This window comes from Strix uralensis, chromosome 1 (assembly GCF_047716275.1).
Source record: "Strix uralensis isolate ZFMK-TIS-50842 chromosome 1, bStrUra1, whole genome shotgun sequence".
NCBI classification, from domain to species: Eukaryota; Metazoa; Chordata; class Aves; order Strigiformes; family Strigidae; genus Strix; species Strix uralensis.
In genome coordinates this window covers 17,219,372-17,245,358 of record NC_133972.1, presented here as the reverse complement: position 1 = coordinate 17,245,358, position 25,987 = coordinate 17,219,372, and the positions used below count along the sequence as shown (strand labels likewise).

The 25,987-nt window shown below is 71.2% G+C and overlaps 1 protein-coding gene across 1 annotated transcript; it reads right to left on the bottom strand.

Moving 5' to 3' along the window:
* Positions 1-617: 617 nt before the first annotated feature.
* Positions 618-25,086, bottom strand: KCNH2 (potassium voltage-gated channel subfamily H member 2). Its single transcript, XM_074852685.1, has 15 exons — positions 24,922-25,086; positions 23,957-24,187; positions 17,860-18,024; positions 17,226-17,666; positions 16,237-16,451; positions 6,133-6,558; positions 5,084-5,471; positions 3,957-4,156; positions 3,623-3,875; positions 3,321-3,514; positions 2,891-2,990; positions 2,531-2,809; positions 2,085-2,271; positions 1,814-1,985; positions 618-1,368 (listed from the first exon to the last, which is right to left on the bottom strand). The coding sequence occupies exons 1-15, from the start codon at positions 24,995-24,997 to the stop codon at positions 1,177-1,179; spliced, it is 3,519 nt and encodes a 1,172-aa protein (XP_074708786.1). The 5' UTR covers positions 24,998-25,086; the 3' UTR covers positions 618-1,176.
* Between the last annotated feature and the right edge of the window lie 901 nt (positions 25,087-25,987).

Here is a 25,987-nt window from a genome sequence, read left to right as displayed (position 1 = left end):
TCAGCCGTGGGCCTGTCCCGCAGCACAGCCGCACACAGAGCCGGGGTGTCTGTCCGGTTTATTGGGGGGGGTGTTTTGGGGGGGGCGGGCGGGGGGCACCTACCGCGGAAGGCAACATGCAGGGCTGTGTGAAACGGCAGGTTGGGCACACGCGGTGCCCGGCTACGGGACGACGGCACGAACACGGCACACACTACCGGGAGCCAGTGGGTGGGTGGGCAGCAGCCCCCCCGGCCCCACCTGCACCCCCCTCCCCACTGGGGTGTCCCCCTCCCTGTGTGTGGGGTGGCACCGCAGGCTGGGACAATGCTGGGGGGGGGGGCTGCAACCCCCTGCCCTGTGCCACCGGCTGCGCGGGGTGGGGGGAGCGGCTGGGGGGGGGCGGGGCCCAGCTGGGGGATCTGGGGGGCACCATGACTGACGAGGGGGGGGGTATGCAGCAGGTGAGGGGAGGGGGGATGCTCCCCCAGAACCCACAGCGCTGCCCCACAGGCACACAGACGTCACAGCCACCCGCAGCCAGGACAAGGACAGGGACAATGGCTGGGGTGAACGTACACATGCACACGTGAACAGCACGTGTGTCCTGGCTCAGCAGCAGCCCCCCCCACTTCCCCCCCCCCCCCCCCAGACACACACGGCGTCCCCGGGGCGCTGGACACGAGTACACACACACACACACGTGTACACACGGGGCGAGTGCGAGCGGGCAGACCCGCAGCACGGGGGAACACGCATGACACACGCACACACACACACGTGTGCGCACCCTGCGCAGCTCCCCACCACGCTCCCCCCTCCTCCGCCGCGCTGCCGGCCCCGCTGTGGGCTCCGGCCGGCCGGGGGTCTGGTTGGGGAAGGGGCTGCGGCACTACGAGGAGGAGGAGGAGGAGGAGGAAGGGGGGCGAAGAGCAGCACACGTCTGACAGTCCTGCCAGCCGAGCCCTGGAAGCGCCGGTGCGGCGGCGGGGCAGGGGGGCCTGGCCCCCCCGGGTTAGGCCAGCTAACGTGGGGGTGCTGAGGGGCTCCCGCCGCCCCCCCCGCGGGCTGCCGGCGGCGGGAGGGATTGTCCGTGGGGGACGGTGGCCTGGAGCCCACCGGCCCGGCCGGCGGCCTGGGGACGGGGTCCCGCGTCCCGTCGTGCCGGGGGTCCCGGCCCCGTCCCTGCCCTGGCCATTAACTCCCGGGGTCGGAGCAGTGTCTATGCAGCGTCTGTGTGTCCGGCGTGGCGGGCAGCTGTCCGGGCAGCGAGAGCCGACGCGGCGGCGCTGGCTCCACCAGCAGCACCACGTCTGGTGGCGGTGGCAGGGGGTCGTCACGGGGGTCCGGGGCACGCGGCAGCTCCAGCGGCACTGGGTAGCTGGGAACCTGTGGGAGTGAGGGCAGCCGGGGTCACTGCCAGGCCGGGGATGGGAGAGGGGGCTCGGTGTGCCCCCCACCCGGCTTTGGGGTGCACCCATGGGCAGTGGGGGGCACAGAAGAGGGGCTGCCCCCAAGTTGGGAGGCTCAGGGGTGACCCCCAGCCTGCAGTGGGGCTGGAGGATGGTGGGATGGGGCACAGGAACGGTCTGGCCCAAGTGTGGGAGGCTCGGGGGTGACCCTAAACCACAGTGGTGCTGGAGCATGGGGAGAGGGGCTGCCCCAAACTTGGGGGGCTCAGGGGTGACCCCAGCCTGCAGTGTGGGTGGAGCATGGGGAGAGGGGCTGCCTTCAACTTGGGGGGCTCAGGGGTGACCCTAGCCCGCAGTGGGGCTGGAGGATGGGGAAAGGGGCTGCCCCAAACTTGGGGGTCTGGGGACTAAGCAGTGCTCACCTGAGAGAGAGGCTGGATGGGGGTGATGGGCAGGATGGGCTGCAGCGGACACGGGGGGCCAGGGGGCTGGTGAGGAGACGAGACTGTGCTGTAGGCGGGGGGCACCAGCACGGCCTGACGCTGCAGCAGCTGCATGATGGAGCTGATGTCCGCGGCCATGCGTGTCTCCAGCCTGCAGACAGACACGCGTTGGGGCGTGCGCAGGGCACTTTGGGGGCGATCGGGGGGCTCCCATGGGATCGTCCTGCCCTTGCTAACCCCCCCCAGGTACCTGTTGAGCTGCTTCTGCAGCAGGTCGAGGCGCGTCTCCACCTCGGAGCGTTGGCGGCGGCTCAGGGCCGGCAGCGGGATGCTGAGGGCAGCGTGTGCCGGGATGGTGCAGCGCGGCAGCTCCTGGTACTGCCGCCCCCGGCTCTCCCCCCAGAAGCTGAAGATGTTGGAGACCCCCGAGAAGGCTCCTGTAAAGGCGAGGGGCCGGGGGGTAGAAAACATCAGTACCCTTGGGGTCTCCCAGCAGGGTCCCCCCCCAAGCAGAGCACAGGGATGCAAAGGCAGAGGGAGTGCAGGCGAAGGTGCAGGGCACGGGCTGGGGATCTGGAGAGGCAGATGGAGCGATGGGGGTTCAGGAGCTGCCGGGGGCAGGTCCACAGAACCCTGAGCAGGGAGGGGATGAATAGGGGAACCCCCAAGCCCATCCTGAGCCCCCCTCATCCCCACCTGAGAGGGGATTGCACATGTCGCTGCCCTTGCGCTCCTCGGCCTCGACGGGCGCAGGCGCCTCGCTGCCCGGACGGGCGCTGCGGAAGGGGGAGAGCGCGGCGGCCCCCGGCCCGGGCGCGGGGGGCTCGTCCTCGTCACTGGAGGGGGAGCTGGAGGGCGAGCTGGAGTGGCAGGGCTCCCACTCAGCCGGCCCGCGCGGGGCCCCCGGCGCCTGGCAGCTCCTGCCCGGCCGCAACGCCTTCTGCCCGCTCCGCAGCTCCCCGGCGTTGGCCGCGTCTGTGGGGGGGACATGCCCTGGGTCACTGCAGCCCCTCAGGGCACGGACCCCCCCATCAGCCCGGCCTCCCCCAGTCCCACCTTTCTCCGTGCGCCGGCGGAAGGAGAGTTTGCGCTTCCGCAGGCGGTTGAAGCCGTTGTCCAGTTCGTCGCTACCCGGGGAGCCGGGGATCATGTTGGTCTGCAGGGATGGAGTGGGGCGGGGTGTGAGACTGGGAGGGATGCCAGACACCCCCCACCCCAGGCTGGCACGGACTGGGGACTACAGGAAGCTGCGTGGGCAGCACGTGGTGCTGGTGCCAGTGCCGGGGGGGGGTGCAATGCTGAGGGGCTTTGGTTTGGTGTCCCCCTAGCAGCCAGGTGATGCTGGGGGGCATCCTGTGGTGGCTGTCCCCCATCCCTGGGCACCCCCGTGCCAGATGCCCCCAACTTCCTCAGGACCCCCCAGGCTGAGCAGGATGGGTGCCTCCTGCGCAGTCCATACCCCCCGTCCCCCCCAGCAGCCCCTCACATCGCGCAGGTTGAAGGTGATCTCCAGGCTGGACCAGAAGTGGTCGGAGAATTCGGGGTACATGTCCAGCACCTCCAGCAGGTCCTCGCGGTGGATCTTGTGCAGGTCGCAGTAGGTCAGCGCCCGCACGTCCGCGTTGGACTTCCCCGGCCGCGCATACAGGTTCAGCGGCTCCCCGAAGATGTCGTTCTTCCCTGGGGGGGGGTACACGGCACCGGGGAAGGTGGGGCGTCAGGCTTCCTGTTGCTGCCAGGGCTGACGGAGGCACCCCCACCCCGGCGCTGGGTCCCTCGGGGGCTCACCCAGAATGGCCACCACCACGTCCCCGCGCAGGATCTCGATGGAGCCGCGGGAGATGAAGTAGAGGGCGGTGAGGACGTCGCCGGCGTGCACCAGCGTGTCGCCGGGGGGGGCGTGGGTGGTCTTGAACTTCATAGCCAGGGCGCGTAGGCAGCCCTTGGTGGCCCCCTTGAAGGGCTTGCAGTTCTGCAGCAGGCTGCGGTTCAGGTGCAGGCAGATGTCTGCCTGCAGGCACTCGGGGAAGCCCTTCAGCACCTGCGGGACACGGCGGGGGGGTCACACTGCGTGGCTGGGGGGCCGGGACGGTGGGGGCCGTACTGTTGTCTGGCCGCTCACCGCGTTCATGTCGATGCCGTTGGTGTAGGACCAGGCATGCTGGAAATACTCCTCGAGGCGCTGGCGCAGCGGGTTGGGGATCTGGTGGAAGCGGATGAACTCGCGGACGCGCAGCATCTGCGTGTGGTAACGCGCGGTGCCCGAGTACAGGCGCTGGATGATGGCCGACACATTGCCGAAGATGCTGGCGTACATCAGGGCTGCGGTGGGGGGCGAGCGGCGTGAGGGGCGGCCCCTGACAACGCTCCCCCAGAGCTCCCCCGCAACGTGGGGACCGGGAGCATGGGGCGCCCATCGTCATCAGGGCACGTCTCCGCGATGCAGTCCCACACATGAGTGTGAGCGCACACACCCCACTGCCCGCCCCAAGCCATCACAGGGGGTCCCACTGGGCTCCCCCCACCCCAACACGCAGCCTTTGCACCCGCACTCACCACGCCCAGGCCCACAGGAGCACAGGGAGCTCGCAGAGCCTCGCACACGCGGGGCTGTCCCACGGATGGGCAGTGGCTCCGTGGCACGCTCACGGGTGCACGCCAGTGCAGGCAGGCCCAGCGGTGCAGGATGACATGTGCGCGTGTTCACCCCCACGTGCTCGTACGTGTTCTGTCACACGCATACAGGCTCACACGCGTACATGGGTGCTCACAAGTGCATGCTCACAGAATCACAGAATGATCTCGGTTGGAAAAGACCTTGAAGATCATCCAGTCCAACCATTAACCTCACACTGACCGTTCTCAACTCCACCAGATCCCTCAGCGCTGGGTCAACCCGACTCTTAAACCCCTCCAGGGGTGGGGACTCCACCCCTGCCCTGGGCAGCCCATTCCAACGCCCAACAACCCCTTCTGGAAAGAAATACTTCCTAATAGCCAGTCTAACCCTGCCCTGGCACAACTCATGTGCGCATGCACACCCACACACACGCGAGCTCGCACACACACACGCACGGTCACACACACGTGTGCTCACACGCATGCTCCCACACGCCTATGCAAGCTCCCCCATGCACTCGCACGCTCCCACATGCCCCCCCCCGCTCCCCCGTCGGCCCACACGTGCCCTCCCCGCTGGCACGACTGCAGCAGCCCCCCCCGTGGCCGGCCAGGGGCCGGGGCACTCACAGCCGATGAGCATTACGCAGATGGAGAAGATCTTCTCGGAGTTGGTGTTGGGGGAGACGTTGCCGAAGCCGACGCTGGTCAGGCTGCTGAAGGTGAAGTACAGCGCGGTGACGTACTTGTCCTTGATGGTGGGGCCATAGAGGGGGTTGCTGGCGTTGAGGGGCTTGCCGATCTGGTCACCCAGGGAGTGGAGCCAGCCGATGCGCTGCCCCTCCACGTTGCCGATGGCGTACCAGATGCAGGCCAGCCAGTGGGCGATGAGGGCGAAGGTGCACATTAGGAGGAAGAGCACGGCTGCCCCGTACTCCGAGTAGCGGTCCAGCTTGCGGGCCACCCGCACCAGGCGCAGCAGCCGCGCCGTCTTCAGCAGCCCAATCAGGGTGGTGGTCTGCAGGGTGGAGGGGCGGTGGGGGGGGTGTCACTGAGGGAGACCCCCACTCAGCACCCCCCAGAAAGGTGGAGGGGAGTCCCTGCCCCAACCCAGGGAACCCCATTCTCCCTGCAGGCAAGGGCAGCCCTGCCCCGCCTCCCCACAGAGACACCCCCCCTCCCAGCACAGGACCAGGCAGCAGGCAGCAGCCAGGCCCAGCCCTCCCGGTGGCCCCCCTGGTTTGGGCACCACCAGCCCCGACAGCGCAGGGTGCCAGGGCCTGTCCTGCCCCCACCCCTCTCCCCACTTCAGGCTCAGGTGTCCCCAGCGCCGCCTCCCCGGGGCAAAGACACCCCCCCACCCCCCTGCTGCTAGGGGGGGTCCCACAGAGGCACATTAACCACTGGGTTAAACCCCGGTGAGCACAGCACCACTCCATCAGTGCTGGGGTGCTGGGGGGGTCCCCCAGAGCCAGACTCAGATTCACCCACCCCTGTGCTCAGTGCTACACGCTGCCTGTGCCCAAGCTGGCACCCACCGCCCTGGCAGCGCAGGCACCCGGCCCCAGCCTGGGGGCACAGGTAGGACCCCCAAGCATCACCCCGCAGGGAGCACCCAGCACTGAAACAGCACCCAGCCCAGCCAGGGCACGGTGGCACCCCGGCGAGGTGGCAGGTACCTCCTCAGAGCCGGAGCCGAAGATGAGCAGGTCGAAGGGGATGGCGGCGACCATGTCAATGAGGAACCAGCCCTTGAAGTAGTGGATGGCGATCTTGGCGGGGTGGCTGACCACCTCCTCGTTGGAGTTGACGTAGGTGGTGCGGAAGTTGATGAGGATGTCGATGATGAACATGATGTCCACGATGAGGTCAACCACGTTGAGGGGGCTGCAGGAGTAGCCGCAGTTGTGGCGCTGGGCCTCCTCCTGGTCGTTGAGCAGGAAGGCGGCCGAGTAGGGGGTGAAGATGGCCGTGTAGATGACCAGCAGCAGGATGAGCCAGTCCCACACCGCCTTGAAGGGGCTGTAGTGCAGGATGGTCCATTTGTGGATGCGCGGCGCCTGCAGCTTGTACTCAGGGAGGACGTCAGCGCCCAGCGACAGCACCTGGGCGGGCGGGCAGGGCTCAGCTCTGTGGGGCCGAGCCCCCCTGCCAGCCCCTGGCCCACGCCACCCCCACCCCCTGCCACCCCCAAAGCAGCAGCGGCCACCCTGGAGCTCTGCCTGGGCTCCCTGACCCAGCGGGATCCTGGCACAGCTGCAGCCAAACCAGGGCCGGCAGCCCTGGAGACACCCAGTGACGCAGCTGCGGGCTGGCACGGCCACCCCAGGCTGTTGCCGTGCCAGGGCACGAGTGCCACGGAGCCCCCGCCGCCCTCCCCTCCCCACACACATGCACACATATGTGTGTGCACACACGCAACCCAGACGTGGGGGTCTGGGGGGGCACAGCCGTGCCCCAGCAGCTGCGCCCGTCCATCCCGGCCGCCTGGCACTGGGATTAGATGTACCGGCCACGGGATGGGGGGCACTGGCTATAAATAGGGACCGAGTGAGAGGGTGCTGTGGGGCAGAGGGGCCCTGCGGCGGGGAGGGAGTGCTGGGGCCGTGCAGCCCTGGGGCTGGTGGCCACTGGCCACCTCCAGCTGCTCCACAGGGAGCCCCAGGTACCCGAAGGCAGGGACAGGAGAAGGGGGTGATGCCAACCCCGGCCATACCCCCCCAACCACTGCGCAGCAGGAGACCCAGCACAGCCCTGCCCGGCCACGGGGGCACAGCCTGGGAGCACAAGCCCAAGGGGGGGGTCCCTCCCAGCGCTGCTCCCGCTCCCAGCCACGACGTGCCCCCGCACCATGCCGAATTGCCGGTGCCCGGCGGCGGCACAGCTCGTACCGTCTGGCTGCGCCACCGCGGCTGCGCCATGAGAACAGGAGAACGTGATGGGGCGCAGCCACCCCTGGGCCCCATCCGGCACTCCAGCCCCGAGGGGGTGCAGTGCTCCCTGGGGGGGGTAGGGAGGGCTCCCCAGGCCGTGCCGCCCGTGGGGGGTGTGGGTGCATGCTGAGGCAGCGGCAGAGCAAGAGGCAGCTTTACGTAACCACGCCAAACCCAGAGCCGGTGGCGGCTGCAGGGGGACAGACCCCGAGCCCACCCGCAGCCACCACTAGGACACGGGTCCCCTGGGGTGCGCACAGCACCCAGACCCTCCTGTCTCGCGCGTGGCAGCACCCACCACCCCTCCCCGGAGCAGTCCCGCAGGCACAGCCGTGCCAGGCCCCCCGCCTCGGGGTCTGCCGGCATGTGCCACGGCTGGGTATCGACGGTACCGGTACCTTCTCCTCCTGGCTCGGCCCCGCGGCGTGAGCAGCGTCGCCGTCAAGGCACAGGCAGGTGCCGCAGAGGGAGATGCCGGACATGGGTCCTGCTCCGGCCCCGGGGGGGGCTGCGGGGGGACCCGGCAACTCCTGGAGCAGCTGCAGGAGCGATGCCAGCATCCTCACGGCCGCCCGTGGGGCCGGGTCCAGCCCATAGTGCGCCGGTGGCACTCAGCCCCTGCCGCCCATCCGCCGGCTGCCCTGTGGGCACCGGGGACACGGCCCCCCACCAGCAGACCCTGCACCCATCCCGACACCCCCCCTGGCCTGGCCGAGCACGGTAGCCGGGCACCCCTCGGTGGGACGGCGTCAGTGGGAGGCTAGAGTGGCCGCGCGGCAGGCGGCAGACACGCACCACCGGCAGCCGAGAGAAAAATTATTGGGGCGGAAATTTTTCCCAGCCTGCCCTGCTCCCGCTGCCACAGCTGGGGATGTGCCCCCCCCCACCTCCGCCCGGCCCCCGCCCGCCCCTTAACCCCTCCGGCACTCGGGGTGCCCAGTGGCCTGGCGTGATGCGGCACCATACGTGGCAACGTGCTGAAGGGCTTGGTGGGGCTCAGTGCCATGGCGTGGCGTGGGGCCACCGCAACGGGGACCCTGGTGCAGCCGCAGGTGACCATGGGCAGCGGGGCAGGCAGCGGGGCAGGCAGCGAGCCCAGGCAGCAGCTGCCCCAGCACGGCACGCAGTGGGACACATCCCGGCGCTGTCAGCACCCCTTCGGCCGTCCGGGCGCCGTGCTGGTGCCGGCAGCTGAGCTTGGTGTGGGGGGGATGCAGTCCAGCACGGCGGCGGTGAGCAGGATGCCGTGGGGCGTGTGCACGCCACGAACACGCCACGAACACACGTAAACCCGCACAGCGCTCACAGGCCGGGGAACGTGGGTCCCGTCCCTCCGGCTCACCCAAAACATTCCTATGGACGCAGATGACCCCATGGGGGACACGTGGCCCCCGTCACCCACTGTCCCCAGGTGCCACCGGCCTTGGTGGCTTCATGGGGCGCGTGCCGTGGCACAGCCCGGGGAAGCGGCGTGGCGGCGCGGGAACAGCCACGCCGATACGGAGGACACGCGGTGACGGCGCCGGGGACGCGCCGCGGTCCCTGTCAGCTGTGACTCACCCGCTGCCACCCACGCGCAGGGGTTCCCTGCCGGCACCCGCGTCCCCACGCGCCCCGTGATGGGGAGGGACAGGGCCATGTGTGTGGCCCGCGCGGCGGGTGGTCCCGGCGGCACTGGCATGGGGAAGGGGCCGCACGTGGAAATAGCGCAGGGGCCGCTCGCATGCCCCTTCCCGAGGGCGGGGGCTGTGCCTCGAGTACCCCCTGCCCCAAAACGTGCCACCCCCCAGGCAGCAGGGGGGGACGGGTGCTGCAGGGGGACAGTGGGGGACACGCTGCTGAGGGGTCATACGGGGTCACGCTGCCACGGGGGCAGGTGAGGTCATGGGTACGGTGGGGGGACGGGGGTTTGTGGTACCGGGAGGGTGACACAGGGGGTGAGGATGCTGCAGGACACACGGGGTTGGGGTCCCACGGGGACACAGGGGGTCAGGGGGACAGGGGCACGGCGGGGACACAGGTATTGTGGGGCAGAGCCCACCCCCCCCGGGGCTCCAGTGCCCCACACAGCAGGTGGGGGTCCGGTGGGGGTCCCAGACGCGCACCCCCACCCCGGGCAGCCCCCGACGGCCCCTTTAAGCTGCGGCTCTGCCAGCCCCGCTCCATTTTTAGCCGGGGCGGGGCGCGGGGGTATGGGGGGGGAGCCTGGGGGGTGCGTGGTGATCAGCGGTTGCGGGGGGGGGGCCGAGGGGCGGCTCCAGCAACCAGCCAGCCTCTAAAATTAACGCAGCTGCCGCGCCAAATTGGGACAAATCCCTGCCTGCAGCACGGGCAGTGCAGGCAGGACGGGCAGCGCGGGCAGGATGGGCAGCACGGGCAGGTGCCCCGGGCCTCAGCAGGGCCACACGCTGCCCCCCCTCCCAAAAAGGTCTCCGTGCCCCCGTTCAGCCCGGTGCGACCCCCGGTGTGTCCTCCCCCCGCCTGCTCTGGCCCCTTGCCCACCCACAGCCCCTGCGTGAGGCCAGGGGCAGCATGCCCCCCCCCAATCCCCCGGGGGGCTGGATGGTGGCAGAGGGGCCTGCGGGGGGGGTGGCAGGAGGGTCCGGCTGTGCATGGAGGGAGACCCCAGACACCCAGGGACACACCACCACCACCAGGACCCCACTGCACTGGACCCCCCCCCCGCCCCGCGTCCCCCATTTTGGGGGGACCCCTGGCCCTGCAGGCAGCTGAGAATGGATGGCTGGAGGGCGAGAGGGGACGGGCACCATCAGCCCCACAGACACACCCCCCACCTGGGACACCCCCACCGCTGCACCACTGCCAGGGACAGCCCCCCCGCCCCGTTCCCCCAGCCGCGGGGACAGCCCCCAGCCCCCCCATGCCACGCAGGGCTCGGAGGTGGCGCGGTGAAGGGCTGGGACTCCCCCCACACGTGCCCAGCACATGTGGCATGGGCACGGCCACACGCCCTGGTGCCCGGCACCACTGCAGACCCCCACCCGTCACAGGAGCACCTGACCCCCCACCCCCGGCTGGCGCAGACCCTCAGCCTGGACCATGTGCCTGTGCCGGGCTGACATGAGGTGACACTCCGGCCCCCGCCCCCAGTCACGGACAGTCGCACCGGCCTGGCAGGGCACAATGCCACACCGGTGACGCCGACAGGCAGCGGGACCGCTGGCGGTGACACAACACCTATCAGTCACCGCGACACAGATACCGGCGGTGCCGACACTCGGTGACACGTACACCGCCCCGGCGCAGGCAGGCGGCACCTCGCGCTCACGGTGACACATACGCCGACACCTGCTGTGACACTGGCACCCGACACCCAGCCCGCACACCCAGAGGCACCCGGCGCGGCACCTGCCGTGACCCAGACACCCACGCCCACGGGGCACGGCCCCCTCGCTGCCACAAATACCCCGACCCGCGGCCAGGGGCCATCCCCCAGCCACCACCACTCAGCGCCCCGACACCCCGACACCCCCCAGCCCCGGGGGTGCCGCACTGAGCTGTGCTGACACCAGCGCTTGCGGTGACACCGCACATCCATGGCGAAACCGCCCGGCATCAAGACCAGGTGGGTGCTGACACACCAGCACTGCCCCGAGCACAGACTCCCACCCCTTCCAGAAACCCCCGGACCCCCAACACCCGCACTGACAGACACCCCAAACCAGACACCCAGCACCTGCACTGGTACCCCTGCACCAGCGCCGACACCGGCACCCAGAACCCACAGGTACCCAACCCCTGCACACGCAGGTACCCACCAGCCACAGACACCCAACACCGGCACCAGCAGACACCCAACACCCGTCCAGGCACCCCACACCAGCAGGTTTCCAGCACCCTCCAGGACACCCAACACCAGAACACTGACACCCACCGTGCACTGACCCCAACATCCATGACCAAATGCAGCAGCGCTGACAGGGGACTCGGCACCCTTGGGGACACCCACAGCAGGGCACCCACCAACACCCGCGGTGCCAAGGGTGCCCCACAGCCGCCACCATGAGTGCAGGTGCCCAACACCAGCCGTGACACCCGTCACCCTCTCAGGGGCCAGCATCAGTGTCACCCGATGCGCTCTTCACCGTGGCAGGCACCAACCATTGGCGAGGCACGGGCACAGCCGGCCGCAGAGACACCCAGCCGCCCCAGCAGCGTGTACGGCAGGCGCTGCGGTGGTGTGGACACCCCGACGCCCGACTGTCCCCACCTGGGTGGCGCTGGTGGTGGCCGGTACTCACAGCACTGAGCTGCGGCAGCGGCGCAGCTCCCTCGGCACCCCCCGACATGGACGCCAGGGACGGGCGGCCACCCCGGGCCGGGTGGCGATGCAGGCACCCCACTGCCGACGGCAGCACCGACACCCCGTGGTGCTGGTGGCAGGGTGGGGTGTCAAGCCCCGTGACGGGGTGACGTCCCTGTGGGGCGGCACGCCCGCCCCAACACCCGACCCCCACCCGCTGACGCAGACACCGAGCTGACCCACACCGCCCCACACCCCAGCCGCCGCCACCGTGCCACCATGCCATGAGCCACCCTCGATGGGCCGGCCACGGGGACCACCTGGGGACACCGTAGCCACCACTACCTCCTGATGCCGCGGCACCTCGCCGAGCAGCCATGCGGCAACACGCCTCGCCACGGCCACAGCCACAACTACGCAGCTGCTGCCGCGGCACAGCCGGACGCAGTGCCAAGCCCGGCCATGGCACCGGGTGGGTGCCAGGGTGCCCGTGGGTGGGTGATGCCCCGCGCCGCCCCGGATCACGGCACCCCCGGCGTTCGGCTGGAGTCCAGCCAACGCGGTGGCTCTTGTGGCTCCCGTGGCTCCCAGTTCTCTGGCCTCACCAGCCGCCGACACCCGGGATGCTCAGCCCCCCGCAGCCCGCCAGAGCGGGGCCACCGCCTGCCCTGACCCCCGGTGCCCACTCCCCCGCTCCATCGCCCCCAGCCCCTGGGGGCTCCAACCCGGCGTGGGAACGGTCCCGAGACCCCACAGCCACTCGTGGGGGGATGAGCCCGGGAACCCGTTCCCTCTGCGGGGGACACGGCCGCCCCCCCGCCGCGCCGCGACCCTCCGCGGGTCCAGAGCCACGAGGGGGCTCCGGGGGGGGCTCCTCGGGAGGTCGGGGGGGGGCTCCGGAGCGGCGCAGCCCGAAGCAGCCGGTGCCGTCGGGGCAAGGGGCCGGCTCGGGGCGGGCGCGGTGGGAGGGGACCCCCCCCCCCCGCTCCCCGGGACCTCCCCCGCTCCCCGAGACCAACCCGAGCCCCCAGCCCCCCCGTACCTCCTGGGCCACCAGGCTGGAGATGCGGACGGCGCGGCGGACGCGGCCGCTCTTGCGGTCCCCGTCGGGGCGGTCGCCGCTGTCGCGCCGCGCCGGGGCCATGGTCGTGCTCAGCGGGGGGAGCCCCGCGACGCCCTCCCGCCGCCCCCCATCCCGGCCGAGCCCAGCTGAGCCGAACCCAGCCGAGCCCGGCGCTGCCCCGAGCTGGCGGCAGATGGAGCGGGGCGGGCGCCCCCCCGAGTCCCCCCCCTCCTCCGCCGCCCGCCTCCGCCGGTCCCGCTCCCCGCCCGGCAGCCGCCCCCCCCCGCCCCGGCTCCAGCCTCCGCCACTCCCCGCGGGCCCGTCACGCCGCGGGGTGGGACCAGGAACACCCCCGCGGGGAAACTGAGGCACGGGGCGGGGTGAGGGGGTGGAGGGGGGAAGAGGGGGGCGCGTCGCTCCCTGGGGTCCCCCGCACCCGGAGTCCTGGCTGCCAGCCCCTGCCCGCCCCGAGTCTGGAGCGGCTGCCTGCAGACCCCCCCGTCCCCCGAGGGACCCCCCAGCCCCAGCGAGGCGGCTGCAGGACAGGGACGGGGATGGGGACGGGGCCGAGCTGGCCGCAGGGACTCCTTGGCCGCTGCAGGCAGCTCCGGCCTGATTCCCGGCACCACCGGCTCCCGGTGTCCCTGGCTGCTGCCCAGCCCTGGCAGCGAGACCCTGCTGCGCCTCCGCCCACACCCTGCAGCCCCCACCCATCCCCGGCGGAGGGGTGACCCCGGGGTGCAGCGTCCTCACCCAACGTGTGCCAGCGAGGCCGGGGCTCAGTGGGACCTGCCCCGTCAAGTGGGGGCTTCCCCACGCCCCCCGCCCTTACACCCACCCACCATCATCAGCCGGCAAGCCACCAGCCCGCCACAGCTCCCTGTGAGACCCCATCCCAGCCGGCAGCGCCGCGGGGTACCCCATGGCGAGCGGGGCCAGGGTTCCCCACAGCCAGGCCCGGTTCAGCCCCCCCAGCCTCCACCGTACCCACGGTGGGCAGCGGCACGTGCTCCCCCGCCGCGGTGTGCCAGACTGTCTGCCATCCGGGTCGGTCACAGCCAGCGCGGTGGCAGCAGCAGCACCCAGCCCGGGCACCGCGTGGGCCGGGGTCCCTGCTGGAGCAGGCCGGGGGTCCCCAGGGCTGCCACGAGCCACCGGGATGCCGCAACATCCATCCCAGCCGCGTTGGCCAGCACCAGCCACCGGCCTGGCCACGCCAGGCCCCGTCCCCGTCCCCATCCCCGCTGTGCTGGTGCAGCGCGGTTTAGCCGGAGCCGTCCGGCAGGCCCAAGAGCGCGGTGACCTTGACGGGAGCTGTGGGAGCGGGCGGCGCGCGGGCTCCTTTGGCTGCCGGCACTGCGGATGATTCACGGTGCTGCCACCGGGAAGCCCCGGCCCCCCCAGCACCGGCCGGCCCGGTGGCTCGCCATGCCCAAGCCAGGGCTACCCCCAACCCACTGGCAGGGCCCTGAGCGCAGCGGCCATCCCCATGTCACCCAATGGCCGCTCACGCCCGCCCGCTCCCTGTGCCACGCCGGCACATGGGCTGCGATGCCAGCACCCCGTGGCCCCCGATTCTGCCCTGGTCCAGCCCCGGCAGGCACGTGCCAGGCAGCAGGTGCCTCGGCGGGGACCCCAATCCAGTCCCAGGGAGGTGATGGGTGCCAAGCCCCTCACCCTGGAGGGGTAGCCATGTCCCCCCCATCTGCCAGGCACTGCATGGAGATGCCGGTTATGGGCAGGAGGGAATGACCGAGGCTCAGTGCAGGCAGCTGCCTGCCCGCACAGCAGCAGCCGCCACAGCATCGGAATTAATTACACAGCAAAGGCAATCAGGATGCTTTGCTCGTTAGCGCGCTGGAGAGAACAGGGAAGGCCAGCCAGCACGTTGCAAGGAGTGGGAAGGGGGGTTTGAGGGGGCCCCCACTGGGGTCCCCCACCCCGCAGAGGGGTCCCACCTGGCGAGGGGAGCAGGGCTGGGTGCCCACCCTGGCACTGCTGGGAGAGGAGCTCCAGCAGCAGGGCCGGGAGCTTCGTGGGGGAGCGGGGGAGTCCTAAATGGGGCTCCCCCTCACGTGTGCGAGCAGACGCGTGGCAGGGGGGGCTGGGGGAGCTGCTTGGGGAGCGGGAGCGTGGGCAGATGCACCCGGGCAGCTTCCATCCCCTGCCAGCTGCCGGGGTCCCCAAGGGGAAGTGATGGCAGGGGGCTGCCCCGGGGGGCTGGGGGGACAAGGCAGAGGGGACAGGGAGAGGGTTCCCCTGGGGTGCCTCCGGGTGGGGACAGACTGGGGTCCCGGGAGCTCACTGGCCCCCGGCGGCTTTCAGTTCATTAGCAGGAGCCAGAATCAGGGTGTAATTAAGCAGCAGCCGCCTCCTGCTCCCCGCAGACAGATGGCAGTTACACAACGTGCCAAGGATTAGCCACCACTGCCAGCCCCCGGCCCCCCCGGGGCCGAGGGATGTCCCAGTCTGGGGGGGTGCTCCCCGCTGGGACCCCCTTCCCGGGGATCCTACGTGCTGCACAGAGCCCGTCCCAGCCGCGTGCCTCCCCTCCACGGCACCCATCGCCCTGGCACGGGGAGCTCTGTGGCTGGGACCACCCCAGCCAAACCCCCCGAGGGCAGCAACAGAGACCCTCCTGCCCCCACGGGGCAGGGGACAACAGCCACCTGGCACCGCCAGCGCCAGCCCGCACCTCACACCCGTGCCAGACGGCCCCTCCGGCACCCCACCGGGCAAGGGGCACCCCAGGCACCCAGCCGTGTCCCCAGCACCCTCCTGCAGCCCCCAGCACCTCGCAGCACCTCCCTGCGAGCTCCAGAATCACCCTGTGAGCTCCAGCACCTCCCTGCGAGCTCCAGCATCACCCTGCGAGCTCCAGCATCGCCCTGTGAGCTCCAAGCATCATACTGTGAGCTCCAGCACCTCCCTGTGAGCTCTGCCACCATCCTGCACGCTCCAGCACCTCCTTGTGAGCCCCAAGCATCACTCCACGAGCTCCAGCATCTCCCTGCGAGCTCTGGTACCATCCTGCGAGCTCCAGCACGTCCCTTCACACTCCAGCATTCTACTGCAAGCCCCAGCACCTCCCTGTGAGCTCTAGCATCGATCCCTGTGAGCCCTAAGCATCACTCCATGAGCTCCAGCATCTCCCTGCGAGCTCTGGTACCATCCTGCAAGCTCCAGCACCTCCCTTCACACTCCAGCATCCTCCTGCAAGCTCCAGCATAGTCCTGTGAGTTTCAGCACCTCCCTGTGAGCCCCAAGCATCACTCTGTGAGCTCCAGCACCTCCCTGTGAGCTCTGGCACCATCCCACATGCTCCAGCACCTCCCTGCGAGCTCCAGCACCTCCCCACGAGCTCTGGCACCTTCCCGCAAGCTCTGGCATCTTCCTGCAAGCTCCAGCAGCCAGCTGCCATGTGGAGCATCCTCCGGGCTCTGGCCATGCCCTGAGCACTGCCCGGCTACCTCCGGCATCGCCCAGTCACCTCCGTCAGCGTGGTGGGCGCCCGCGGGCTCACCTGGGTGACCTTCTCGGTGACATTGTGGGTGCGGTCCTTCAGCTTGGTGGGGGCGATGATCTCCTTCTCGCCAGGCGGCGCGGCCAGGAAAGCATCCGCCTTGAAGTCCACGAAGTTGAGGGTGATCTGGGGGATCTTGCTGATGGCCCGGTAGCGCATCAGGTCTGAGTCGGAGGTGGAGTTCAGCAGGGCGCTCCGGACGTTGTTCATGGCCCCTGGGCGGGGGGACCGTCACCAAGGTGGGGCCACGGCCCTGCCATTCCGCGGCGCTGGGGGCCCACAGCAGGTGAGGGGAACCCCGGGGCTTCTGGGGGGGCCCCCCCAGCCAGGCGTTGCAGGACCGTGACCCGACAGCTTGCTATCATTTACCACTAATGTAATTATTTTTCTCTTCCCTAATGCGCTTAGCGGGATCGGGGGTTAACGAGGCAATTGCTGCTGCTCTGGTGTTGCCAAGGGGATGCGGGCCTGCGGGATGTGGGGGTGGGGGCTGTGGAATAGGTGGGGGGCTGCGGGATGGGCTGGGGGAAGGGGGTGAGCCCCCTGGGTTCTGCAGCTGGGCTAGGGGTGCGCACCAGGGAGGCCGGTGAGCCAGCCAAACTGGGGTGGCTGCAGGTTTCTGTGCCTGGCATGGAGGGCTCAGTGCCGGGGGGGGCTCTTGGGGCTGCCCCAGCCACCCCTCACTCGCTGGGTGACGGGGGGGGGGGGCCATCGGGCACTGGAGCTGCCAGCAGCACAGAGCATTACAGCAATGAGGAGCCTGACAGTGACGGGTCCCACCGCGGCCCCGTGCCGGCACCGCTGCCAAGCCGCTGGCAGCATCCTCCGGTTGTGGCTGATGGCTGCCCCGTGCCAGGAGATGGCCCTGGCCCTAACGAGCTGCCGGCCCTAATGACTTCACCCCACGGCCGCACGCTGCGCCGGGGCAAGAAGCTGCGGGTGCCGGCACTGGTGCGCACAACGCCCGGGGTTTGCCGGCGGCGCCGTACCGGTGCTGGAGCCACGGTGCAGGCTGACGCCGGCGCTGGCGTGGCGGTTGTGGCAGCGCTTGTCTCCCTCGCCCTTCATGGTCTCGATGTCGTCGACGGAGGAGGCGCGGCGCACACTGTGGACGCTCTCGCGCGAGCGGCTGCGCGCCAGACTGCAGTTGGAGAAGGCGGTGTGCAGGGCCAGGCGGTCGGCGCGCGGCGAGGAGTGGGTGATGGGGGGCTCGGGCGGCCCGTCCCCCATCAGCGCTGCCCGGTCCTCGGGCTGGGCCCCCCCCGGGCAGCTGGGCTCCAGCGAGGAGGTGGCCTCCTCAGGGCCGGACTCGCTGCTTTGCTTGGAGAAGTCCACCACGACGGCGTCGGGTGGCTCCTGCGGCAGCGACTGTTTGCTCCCCGCCAGCGCCAGCAGCGCCGGCAGCTTCAGCCTGAAGGATTTGCTGCGCCCTGGGCAGGAGGAAAGGGCAGGATCAGGGTCTGGGGGGCCACCTGCCAAACCCACACCGTAGGCGCTGCCTGCACAGTGCTTTCGGCAGGGCCTGGCAACCTGGACACAGGGTCTGCAGGAGCAGGGTCAGTGTGGCCCCAGTGCTGGCACAAGTCTCACTGGTGACACCACACATCCCGGCACCGGCCTTACCTGCGGGTAACCAGTTGGTGGGGGTGACCCAGTGGTTGGTGTCCTTGACGGGTGAGCCCGGGCGCTCCTTCTCCATCACCACCTCGAAGTTCAGGATGAACATGATGACGGCCCCATCCTCGTTCTTCACCGGCACCACGTCCACCAGGCACAGGAAGCAGCTGCCTGCAGGGGGGGGGGGTTGGTACCATGGCAACATAGCCCCCCCATCCCTGCTGGCACCCCCTCCTGCCCTCCACCCTTGCTGACTCAGCAGGGTGCCAGCCCCACTGCAGCTGCATCATGGGGGGGAAACTGAGGCATGAGAGGGTAGGAGGGGCCCCGTTTCCTCAGTGCCCCCCAGAACAACCCAGGGACCAGGCAGGGCAAGTGCAGGAGCTGGGGGGGCGGGAGGGGGGGGGGGGGCAGCACTGGGGGCAGTTGGGGTGCCAGCCCAGGCTTAAGCCGCTCAGGACTCGTTAACAGCTGCAGTGTTAATCCCACTGCTGCAGCTGGGTGGGGGGGGCAGCCCAGGGTAACCTCTCCTGCACGGGGATGGGGCAGCATCCTGCACCCCCCCAGCGCTGTGTCATGGGGGCCAGCCTGACCCCGCGCCCCTTGCCCCGTGTGGGTCCCCATCCGCCCTGGGAGCTGCTTGGAGGGGGTGTGTGTCTCCGCAGCCCCCCCCACCCCGCCACCATGCAGCATCCCCTCCCTGGCACCTGCAACGGCTGCAGCAGGACACGGGATGCAGGGGGGAACAAACGCATGACGCCAGGGCGCCGGATCACCCCCACATCGCTTCCCTTCGCTGGGACCCCTGCGCGGCATGTCATGTGTGTCCCCCCCCAAAAGCTGGCAGCGGGCCCAGCAGTTTGCGCCGGGGAGCCCGGCACGGCGGCCGCCAGCTGGCACCGGCCCCCCAACCCCACGTGGGGAATCCCTGCCTGCACGTGGGGCTGCGGGCAAGGGGCCAACGCCGCAGGAGGCGCGTGGCACGGCTCGGCACGGCACGGCTCGGCTCGGCAGGGAATGGCACGCCACGGCCGCAGCGGGGTCCCCGGCCAGGCCACCCGCCGCGGGAGGATTAGCGGCACGGCCACATGGCCGCTCGGCGCCACCGGCAGCTTTGCTTCATCCTAGCTTGCCCACCCGGCTCCCACGGGAAATCCTAATCCCGCTGATCCCCCAGCCCGGGCTGCCGGGACACGCGCCAGCGCCAGGCACCCCCCCAGGCCCTCCCAGCCCCGCTGCCCGCCGGGGCAGGGGCGATGGTGGGACCCCCCGCGCCGCACCTCACCTCGCTGTCAGTGGGGTCTCCGGGGGGGAGAGTGGGGGGGGGGGGGGGGGCGGTCAGGGACCCACAGCACCCACCCCACGCACCGCTGGGGCCGCAGGCAGGCGGACCCCCAGCCCATGCGGGACGGGAGGGTGCAGGGAGTGGGGGGGGGATGCCGAGCCCAGCCGTGGTCTCAGCCACCCCAGGTGGCAGAGGGGACCCCCCCCACAGTGTGCTGACCCCAACTCCAGCTGCCCCCCCTCGGCCCCGCCGCCGAGCTCAGGGGCTGCGGCCCTTGGCACCGCCGCCGCTGCCGCCGCGTCGGCTTTATGCCTAAATATGGCTGCGGGCAGCAGCCGCCGGCGCGGTGGGACGGCCACGCCACGCCACGCCACGCCACGCCACACCACACGCCACGGGGTTCCAGAGTGGCCTCTGGCCAGCCCCGGCCCTGGTGACCCCCTGCCCGCGGGGAAACGGGGTGTGAGGCTTTGCTTTGGGGTGCAGGGGGGATGTGGGATGCCCTGGTGGGGTGCAGGGCTTGGGGCACTGAAACAATGAACCCACCCATGCCCAGAGAGCGTCACTGGCCTGGGAAAGAGGTGGGGGATGCGCTGGGCCCCCTGACCCCCATAGCGTCCCCCAGCATCACCCAGCCCTGCACATGTCACCCCCACACCCTGTCCCCCTCGCCCCTCCGTTGTGCCTCCCACCCCCCCAGCACCCTGCCCAGCCCAGGACAGGCCCCATGCCAGGGGCTGCACCAAACGGCTGCCCCCCTCCCCAGCTCCAGCTCAGCTGGAGGCTTCTGCACCCCCATGGCCCCCCCGGACTCGGGGACCCCAGCCACGAGTGACAGGGACCGAATTTGCCCCACGGGGGAGGGAGGGGGGGGTGGGGAGGGGCTGCACGGGGCTGGTGGGCGGCTCCCCTGCTCAGGGTGCACCCTGCACCCCAAATGCACCCACACACCTCCAGACCCGTGCCCCAAATCCATCCACACTCCACAGCCCCACCTCCGCGCCCCAAATGCACCGACACACCTCCAGACCCGCACCCCAAATCCATCCACACCCACCCCACATGCTCCAACTCAACACCCTGCACCCTCACCCCTGCACCCCAACACCCTGTACCCCACACTGTGCCATGCTGTGCACCCCGAACCCCCACCCCTGCACCTCAACACCCTGCACCCCACTATGCCATGCTGTGCACCCTGAACCCCCACCCCTGCACCTCATGCTGTGCAACCTGCCCTGTGCACCCCAACACCCTGCACCCCCACCCTCTTCTCCCCAACACCCTGCACCCCACGCTGTGCCACCCTGTGCACCCCAACACCCGCACCCTCACCTCTGCACCCCATGCTATGCCACGCTGTTCACCCTGCACTGTGCACCCCCACCCCTGCACCCCCACCCCATGCACCCCACCCTGTATCCCCATTCCCTGCAGCCCACGCTGTGCACCCCCACCCCTGCACCCCAACACCCTCCACTGCATGCTGTGCCACGCTGTGCATCCTGCACCCCCACTCGTGCACCCCACCCTGCACCCCAACACCCTCCACTGCATGCTGTGCCACGCTGTGCAACCTGCACCCCCACTCGTGCACCCCACCCTGCACCCCAACACCCTGCATCCCACACTGTGCCACGCTGTGCACCCTGCACCCCCACCCTTCCACCCCAACACCTGCACCCCCATCCCACCCTGCACCCCACACTGTCCCATGCTGTGCACCCTCCCCTGTGCACCCCATCCCTGCACCCCACATTGCACCCTGCACCCCCACCCCTGCACCCCAACACCCTGCACCCCCTCCCAACCCCCAATCCCTGCACCCCACACTGTGCCATGTTGTGCACCCTGCCCCGTGCACCCCATCCCTGCACCCCAAAATCCTGCACCCCACATTATGCCATGCTGTGCACCCTGCACCCTTACCCCTGCACCCCAACACCCCCACTCCCTGCCATGTTGTGCACCCTGCCCCGTGCACCCCAACACCCTGCACCCCACATTACGCCACACTGTGCACCCTGCACCCCCACCCCTGCACACTCCTCACCGGGCACCCCAGGGCACAGCTCTGCCTGCACCGCACACCCCTCCCTGCACCGCAGCCCTCAGGGTGCCGTGGGACCCCCCCGGTGCTGCGCCTGGTGCTGTGACCCCAGGGCCAGCCAAGCGTGTGGTCCCCACAGGACCCCCCCAGAACACCCCGTGCTGGCGCTGGCACGCTGCCCACCACCCTACAAGGCCAAGGCCACCGGCGCTCAGCGTGGCTGCCGTGCTGCCGCGAGGCCACGACCTTGCCCGGGTGGCCCCGACAGCGCTGGCGGGAGCTGACGTGTCCCCGCTGCTCCTCGCCTGTGGCCGCCGAGCCGCGGTGCCAGCGTGGTGCCCGCGGCGGGGCTTGGCCGGGCCGAGGAAGCCGTGTCGGCATGGGGCAGGGCAGGGGCAAGCGCCCGCAGCCAAAATGTGCCACCTCGTGCCGGGCAGGTGGGGGCTGAGGGCATGATGTGGCTCCTTGGTGCCCTCGGCCTGGCCGCCGGCAAGGGACACGCGCCGCCACAAAGGCCGTCGGCGGTGGCAGGGGTGGTCTCTGCGCCTTCCCTGGCCCCCTCCCTGCCGCAGCCGCAGCGTAGCACCATGGCAGCTGCCCTGGTGAGCCCAAGGCCGTCTCTGGGGCACATGGCTCCCCGCGGTTGCCGCGACCTTCCAGCGTCCCCAGCAGCGCTGGGGCTGTATAAACAACGTCGCTCAAAACTAATGGCTGCAGCAGCGGCAGGCGACGCGGCGGGGCCCAGCCAGCTCCCCACGGCTACGGCGCTGCCACGTGCCGCGCAACCGCAACCCGGGGCCGTGACGGGTGCCGCGGTGGGGGCTCGGTGCTGAGGGGGGGGGGCGCGTCGAGGCGGAGGAGTGGGGTTCAGCGTTGCGGCATGACTGCGAAGGCACTGATGAGGCGAGTGATGGCGGCGCATGCCGGGGATGTGCTGGGACTGTCGGGGCCCAGCCATGAGGCCGGAGGCGGCGGGGTCCCTGCCCCGCGGCAGCTGGGGGGGGGGGGGGTGCACGTGCTTGGGGTCCCCCGGCAGCAGGCAGGACTTCTGGGGACCCCTGCTCCCCAGCACCCCATGCCTGCTCTCTCAGCTCAGCCAGCAGCCCCTGCTGCCTGCCGCAGCACCCGCAGCCAGCACCCACCGCAACAGCCCCCCCGGGACAAGGGGCAGACCTGGGGGTACGGCAAAACCCCATATCCTGGGGGTCGGACACTGTCAGGGGGTCCTGCTGCCTCCACCTCTGCTCCTCCCCGCTCCCCTGCCCCACGGATGAGGGCAGCTGGGTCCTGCAGAGCCCCCCCCGGCCCCCCTGCCCCAGGGAGGCCCTGGCCGCAGCAGGGAGGGTTAAGGAGCAGTTCCCGGCCCCCGCACGCACCCGCTGATGCTGCCACCTATAAATATCCCATCGGAAACACCGCACTCCCCGGGGACGTGGCGCGGGCAGCGCTGCCGCAGCACCAGCCACCCCCCCCACACCCCCCCCCCCCCCCCCCGGCACCCGCTGCTGCATGTCCCGGGGTGCCCCCTCCGGCACCCCAGCCCACGGGCATGGGAAACCCCATCCTCACGCCAGGGCCTGGGGCAGTGGGACGGAGCTGCACCCCACCCCAGGGCACAGCAAGGCCTAGGCTGGGGACCCCCACCTTGCATCACCCCTGGGACCCCCCATCCCGCCCCGAGGGCCTTGTCACCACGTGCTGCCTGCACCCCACCAGGTGTCAGCACCAGACCCCCCCCACCTCGCTGCGCCATGGCCCCCGCTGCGCCAGGCACCGCAGGCACCGGGGGCTCCCCCCACACTCCCCCCGACCCCAGCTCAGTCCCCAGCAGCCACCCCAGCCCCAGCCTGGCCCCCCAGCACCCTGGGGCGGCACCGGGGAGCTGAAGCCGTCGTGGCTCCACGTGGCGGCTGCTGGCAGAGCGGCGTGGGGCCGGCAGCTGGGAACCAGCTTTGTTTACTCCGCGCGCTGGAACCGGGGTCGGGTGCTGAGAACCGGAGACAGCTGCCGCGAGAGCCGGGACACCTGGCGCAGGCACCGGCGACGGCCACGGCACGGGGCGGCCATGGCACCGCCAACACGGGGCTGCCAACCCCGGGCCCGGCACCCACCTGCCGGCACAGTCACCCGGAGCAGGGACCCCCCGTCCCCAGCACCACGGGGGTGCAGCACAGCCGGCGACCCCCACACGCACTTGTGCCGGGACAGTGGCACCGCGACGCCTGACACAGGCTCAAGCCCCGCGGCCTGGCCTAGCCAGCCGTGGGGCAGCTGTGGGGCAGCCAGACCCACAGGACAGGGCAGGCTGAGTCGCTGCCAGTGGGGCAGGAGCCCCGAACCATGGTCCCCCCACCGCTCCCTGTGGTCTCGTCCTTGCACCCCACATCACCCCCCTGCTGCAGCGCCCTGCGGCACAGTGCTCCCGCCCCATGGCAAGTGGCTTCCTGGCACCCCAACTAGCACCCATGGCCACCATCACCCCGCTGGGAGCCGTTGCGGTAACCGGGGAGGCCTGTGGCCCCCCTGGCAGTGCCGATGGGGCAGGACAAAGCCCCACCAGCGGTGCCACGCTCCCGGCTGCGCCGTCACCACGCGCCACCCACGGCGCAGCGGGGCTGATGGATGGGCACGGCGCGGCCGCCCGCCTCGACACGCCACGAACTCAAGGGTCTGTCTGCCCGTGACGGACGGCCGCCTTCACCCGCGGCCCAAATAACCGTCAATCTCCGCCGGCGGCGGCAGCGGCGGCACTGGCAGTGGGTTCCTACCGTCTTTGCGGTAGAAGCAGATCTCCACCTTGCGCTCCTCGGCGCCCAGCAGTGCCTGGGCGATCTGGGCAGCGGCGCCGCGCTGGGTGCGGGGCCCGTGGAGGAAGTCGCAGGTGCTGGGCTTCTGCATCACCTCCGCCCGCGAGTACCCGCACAGCTGGCAGAAGCCGTCGTTGCAGTAGATCACGGCGCAGTTCTCCACCCGCGCGTTGGCGATGATGAACTTGCGGCCTGGGGGGGAGAGGGGAGGGTCAGCCCCGCGTGTCGACGTGCCCCCCACCGGGGAGGCTTCGCTCCATCCATCCATCCATCCATCCATCCACGGACACATCGGTGGCTCTGGCCTCTCGGCGACCAAAGACCCCACAAGCCGCTGGCACCACCGCCATCACCACAGGGACCCCACCACCATCTCGGGGACCCCACCACCCCGGGGACCCCACCGCCGCAGCCAGGCCACGACACCCACCGGCACACGTCCTGTCCCCCACAGCGCAGTGACACCCCGCAGCCCGGCCCCGTGGGGTGGCATCACCCCCGCGGACCCGCTGAGGACACTCTGGGCCTGACCCCAGCAAAGTCTCGGGGCCCCCCCGGCTCCCCCCACCCCGGCACAGGGGAAACAGCGTCTCCCTGCCAAAACCCGCTGCCCGGCGCGGCGTGGTGGGAGGCCGCGGGCTGGCCGGGATCCCCGGGCGCAGCTCCAGCCCCGCTGGCACTTGACCTCCTCAGGGATCGGGTGGGGGGGGAATCCCACCGCACCCCAACACCACTGCCCTGGGGCTGGGGGCTTGGCGGGGGGGCGGCCAGGGGAGGTGGTAACACCACCCAGCTGGTGCTTAATCACCTGCACCCCAAACCCACCTCATAACCAGAAGCGCCCCCGTCACTCCCAAACTCGGTCCCACAGCCCCGCCGGTCCCCGTCCTCCCTCCCTCACCCCCCGCGCCCCCATCCCCACTCACTCTGCCCCTCGAACTTGCGGATGATGGTGTCCAGGAAGGTGTTTTGGGGGGCGACGTGCCCCCGCCGCACCGGCATGTTCCCCGGCCCATGGGGCAGCGCCGCCGCCCGCTCCGCGCCGCCGCCGGGCCCCGGGGTGGGGGGGGAAAGGGGGGGGGGTTGAGGGGGGAGGCGGCCCCGCGCCGCGGGGGGTCCCGCTGCCCTTGAGCCAAGGACGGCGCCGGCGGGGCGGCTCCGGCGGGGGGGGGCGGGCGGCTCGGCTCGGCTCGGCTCAGCCCCGGGCCCGGCTCAGCCCCGGGGGGAAGGGGGGGGGGGCGGGGGGAGGCGGGATGCGGGGCGGGCGCGCAGGGGTTAAGACTGGGCCCTCCCCCGCCCGGTGCCCGCCGGTCCCGGACGCGGTGCCGGTGCCGGACCCTGCCCCGCCCGGTGCGGTACCGGTACCGGTACCGGTGCGGTGCTGGTGCTGGTGCCGGTGCCCCCCCCCCGCCCCGGCTCTACCCGCTCGGTGCGCGCAGCATCGGCCTTATTTAGTCAAGGAGCGGCTGTGGGGGGGATGGAGCCGCTGTCCCCACCCTGCCCGGCTCGGCTGGCTGGGCTCGGCCCGGTTAGGCTCGGCCCGGCTAGGCTGGGCTCAGCCCGGCGGGGCTCGGCGGGCGGCGGCGGGCGCTGCGTGTTGACAGCCGGGCCCGCGGGGCGGGGCGAGCGCGGCCGCAGCCAATGGCCGCGGGGGGGGGAACCCGGGAGGAGGGGGGGTCCCCCGCCACGCCCGGCCCGGGGGCGCCGATCGGCCCGGCCCGGCACCCCCCCGCCCCCCATCCCGGGGGTCCCCCGGCCTCCGCCTCCCCGAGCTCCCCCCACCCCGCCCAGCCCCCTCCCTAGGTGCCCCCCCACCCCTCCGCAGGCACGGCCCCCCCGGAACGTCGCACCAGTCCCCCCATCGCCCCGGGTCACCCCCAGCCCCCCCGGGTGACACCCCTCCCCCGGCAGACCCAGGATCAGACCCCCCGCCCCCTCCCCCCCTCCCCCGGAGCTATGTGGGGGCAGGGTCACCCGGGGGTCCGGGGCTCC

Coding starts and splice junctions, on each gene's coding strand:
- KCNH2 (XM_074852685.1), bottom strand. CDS start 24,997: ATGCCGGTGCGGCGGGGGCACGTCGCCCCCCAAAACACCTTCCTGGAC. Junction 17,667..17,859: donor CACCAACTGGTTACCCGCAG/GTAAGGCCGGTG, acceptor CCTCCTGCCCAG/GGCGCAGCAAATCCTTCAGG. Junction 2,810..2,890: donor CCGCCGGCGCACGGAGAAAG/GTGGGACTGGGG, acceptor TCCCCCCCACAG/ACGCGGCCAACGCCGGGGAG.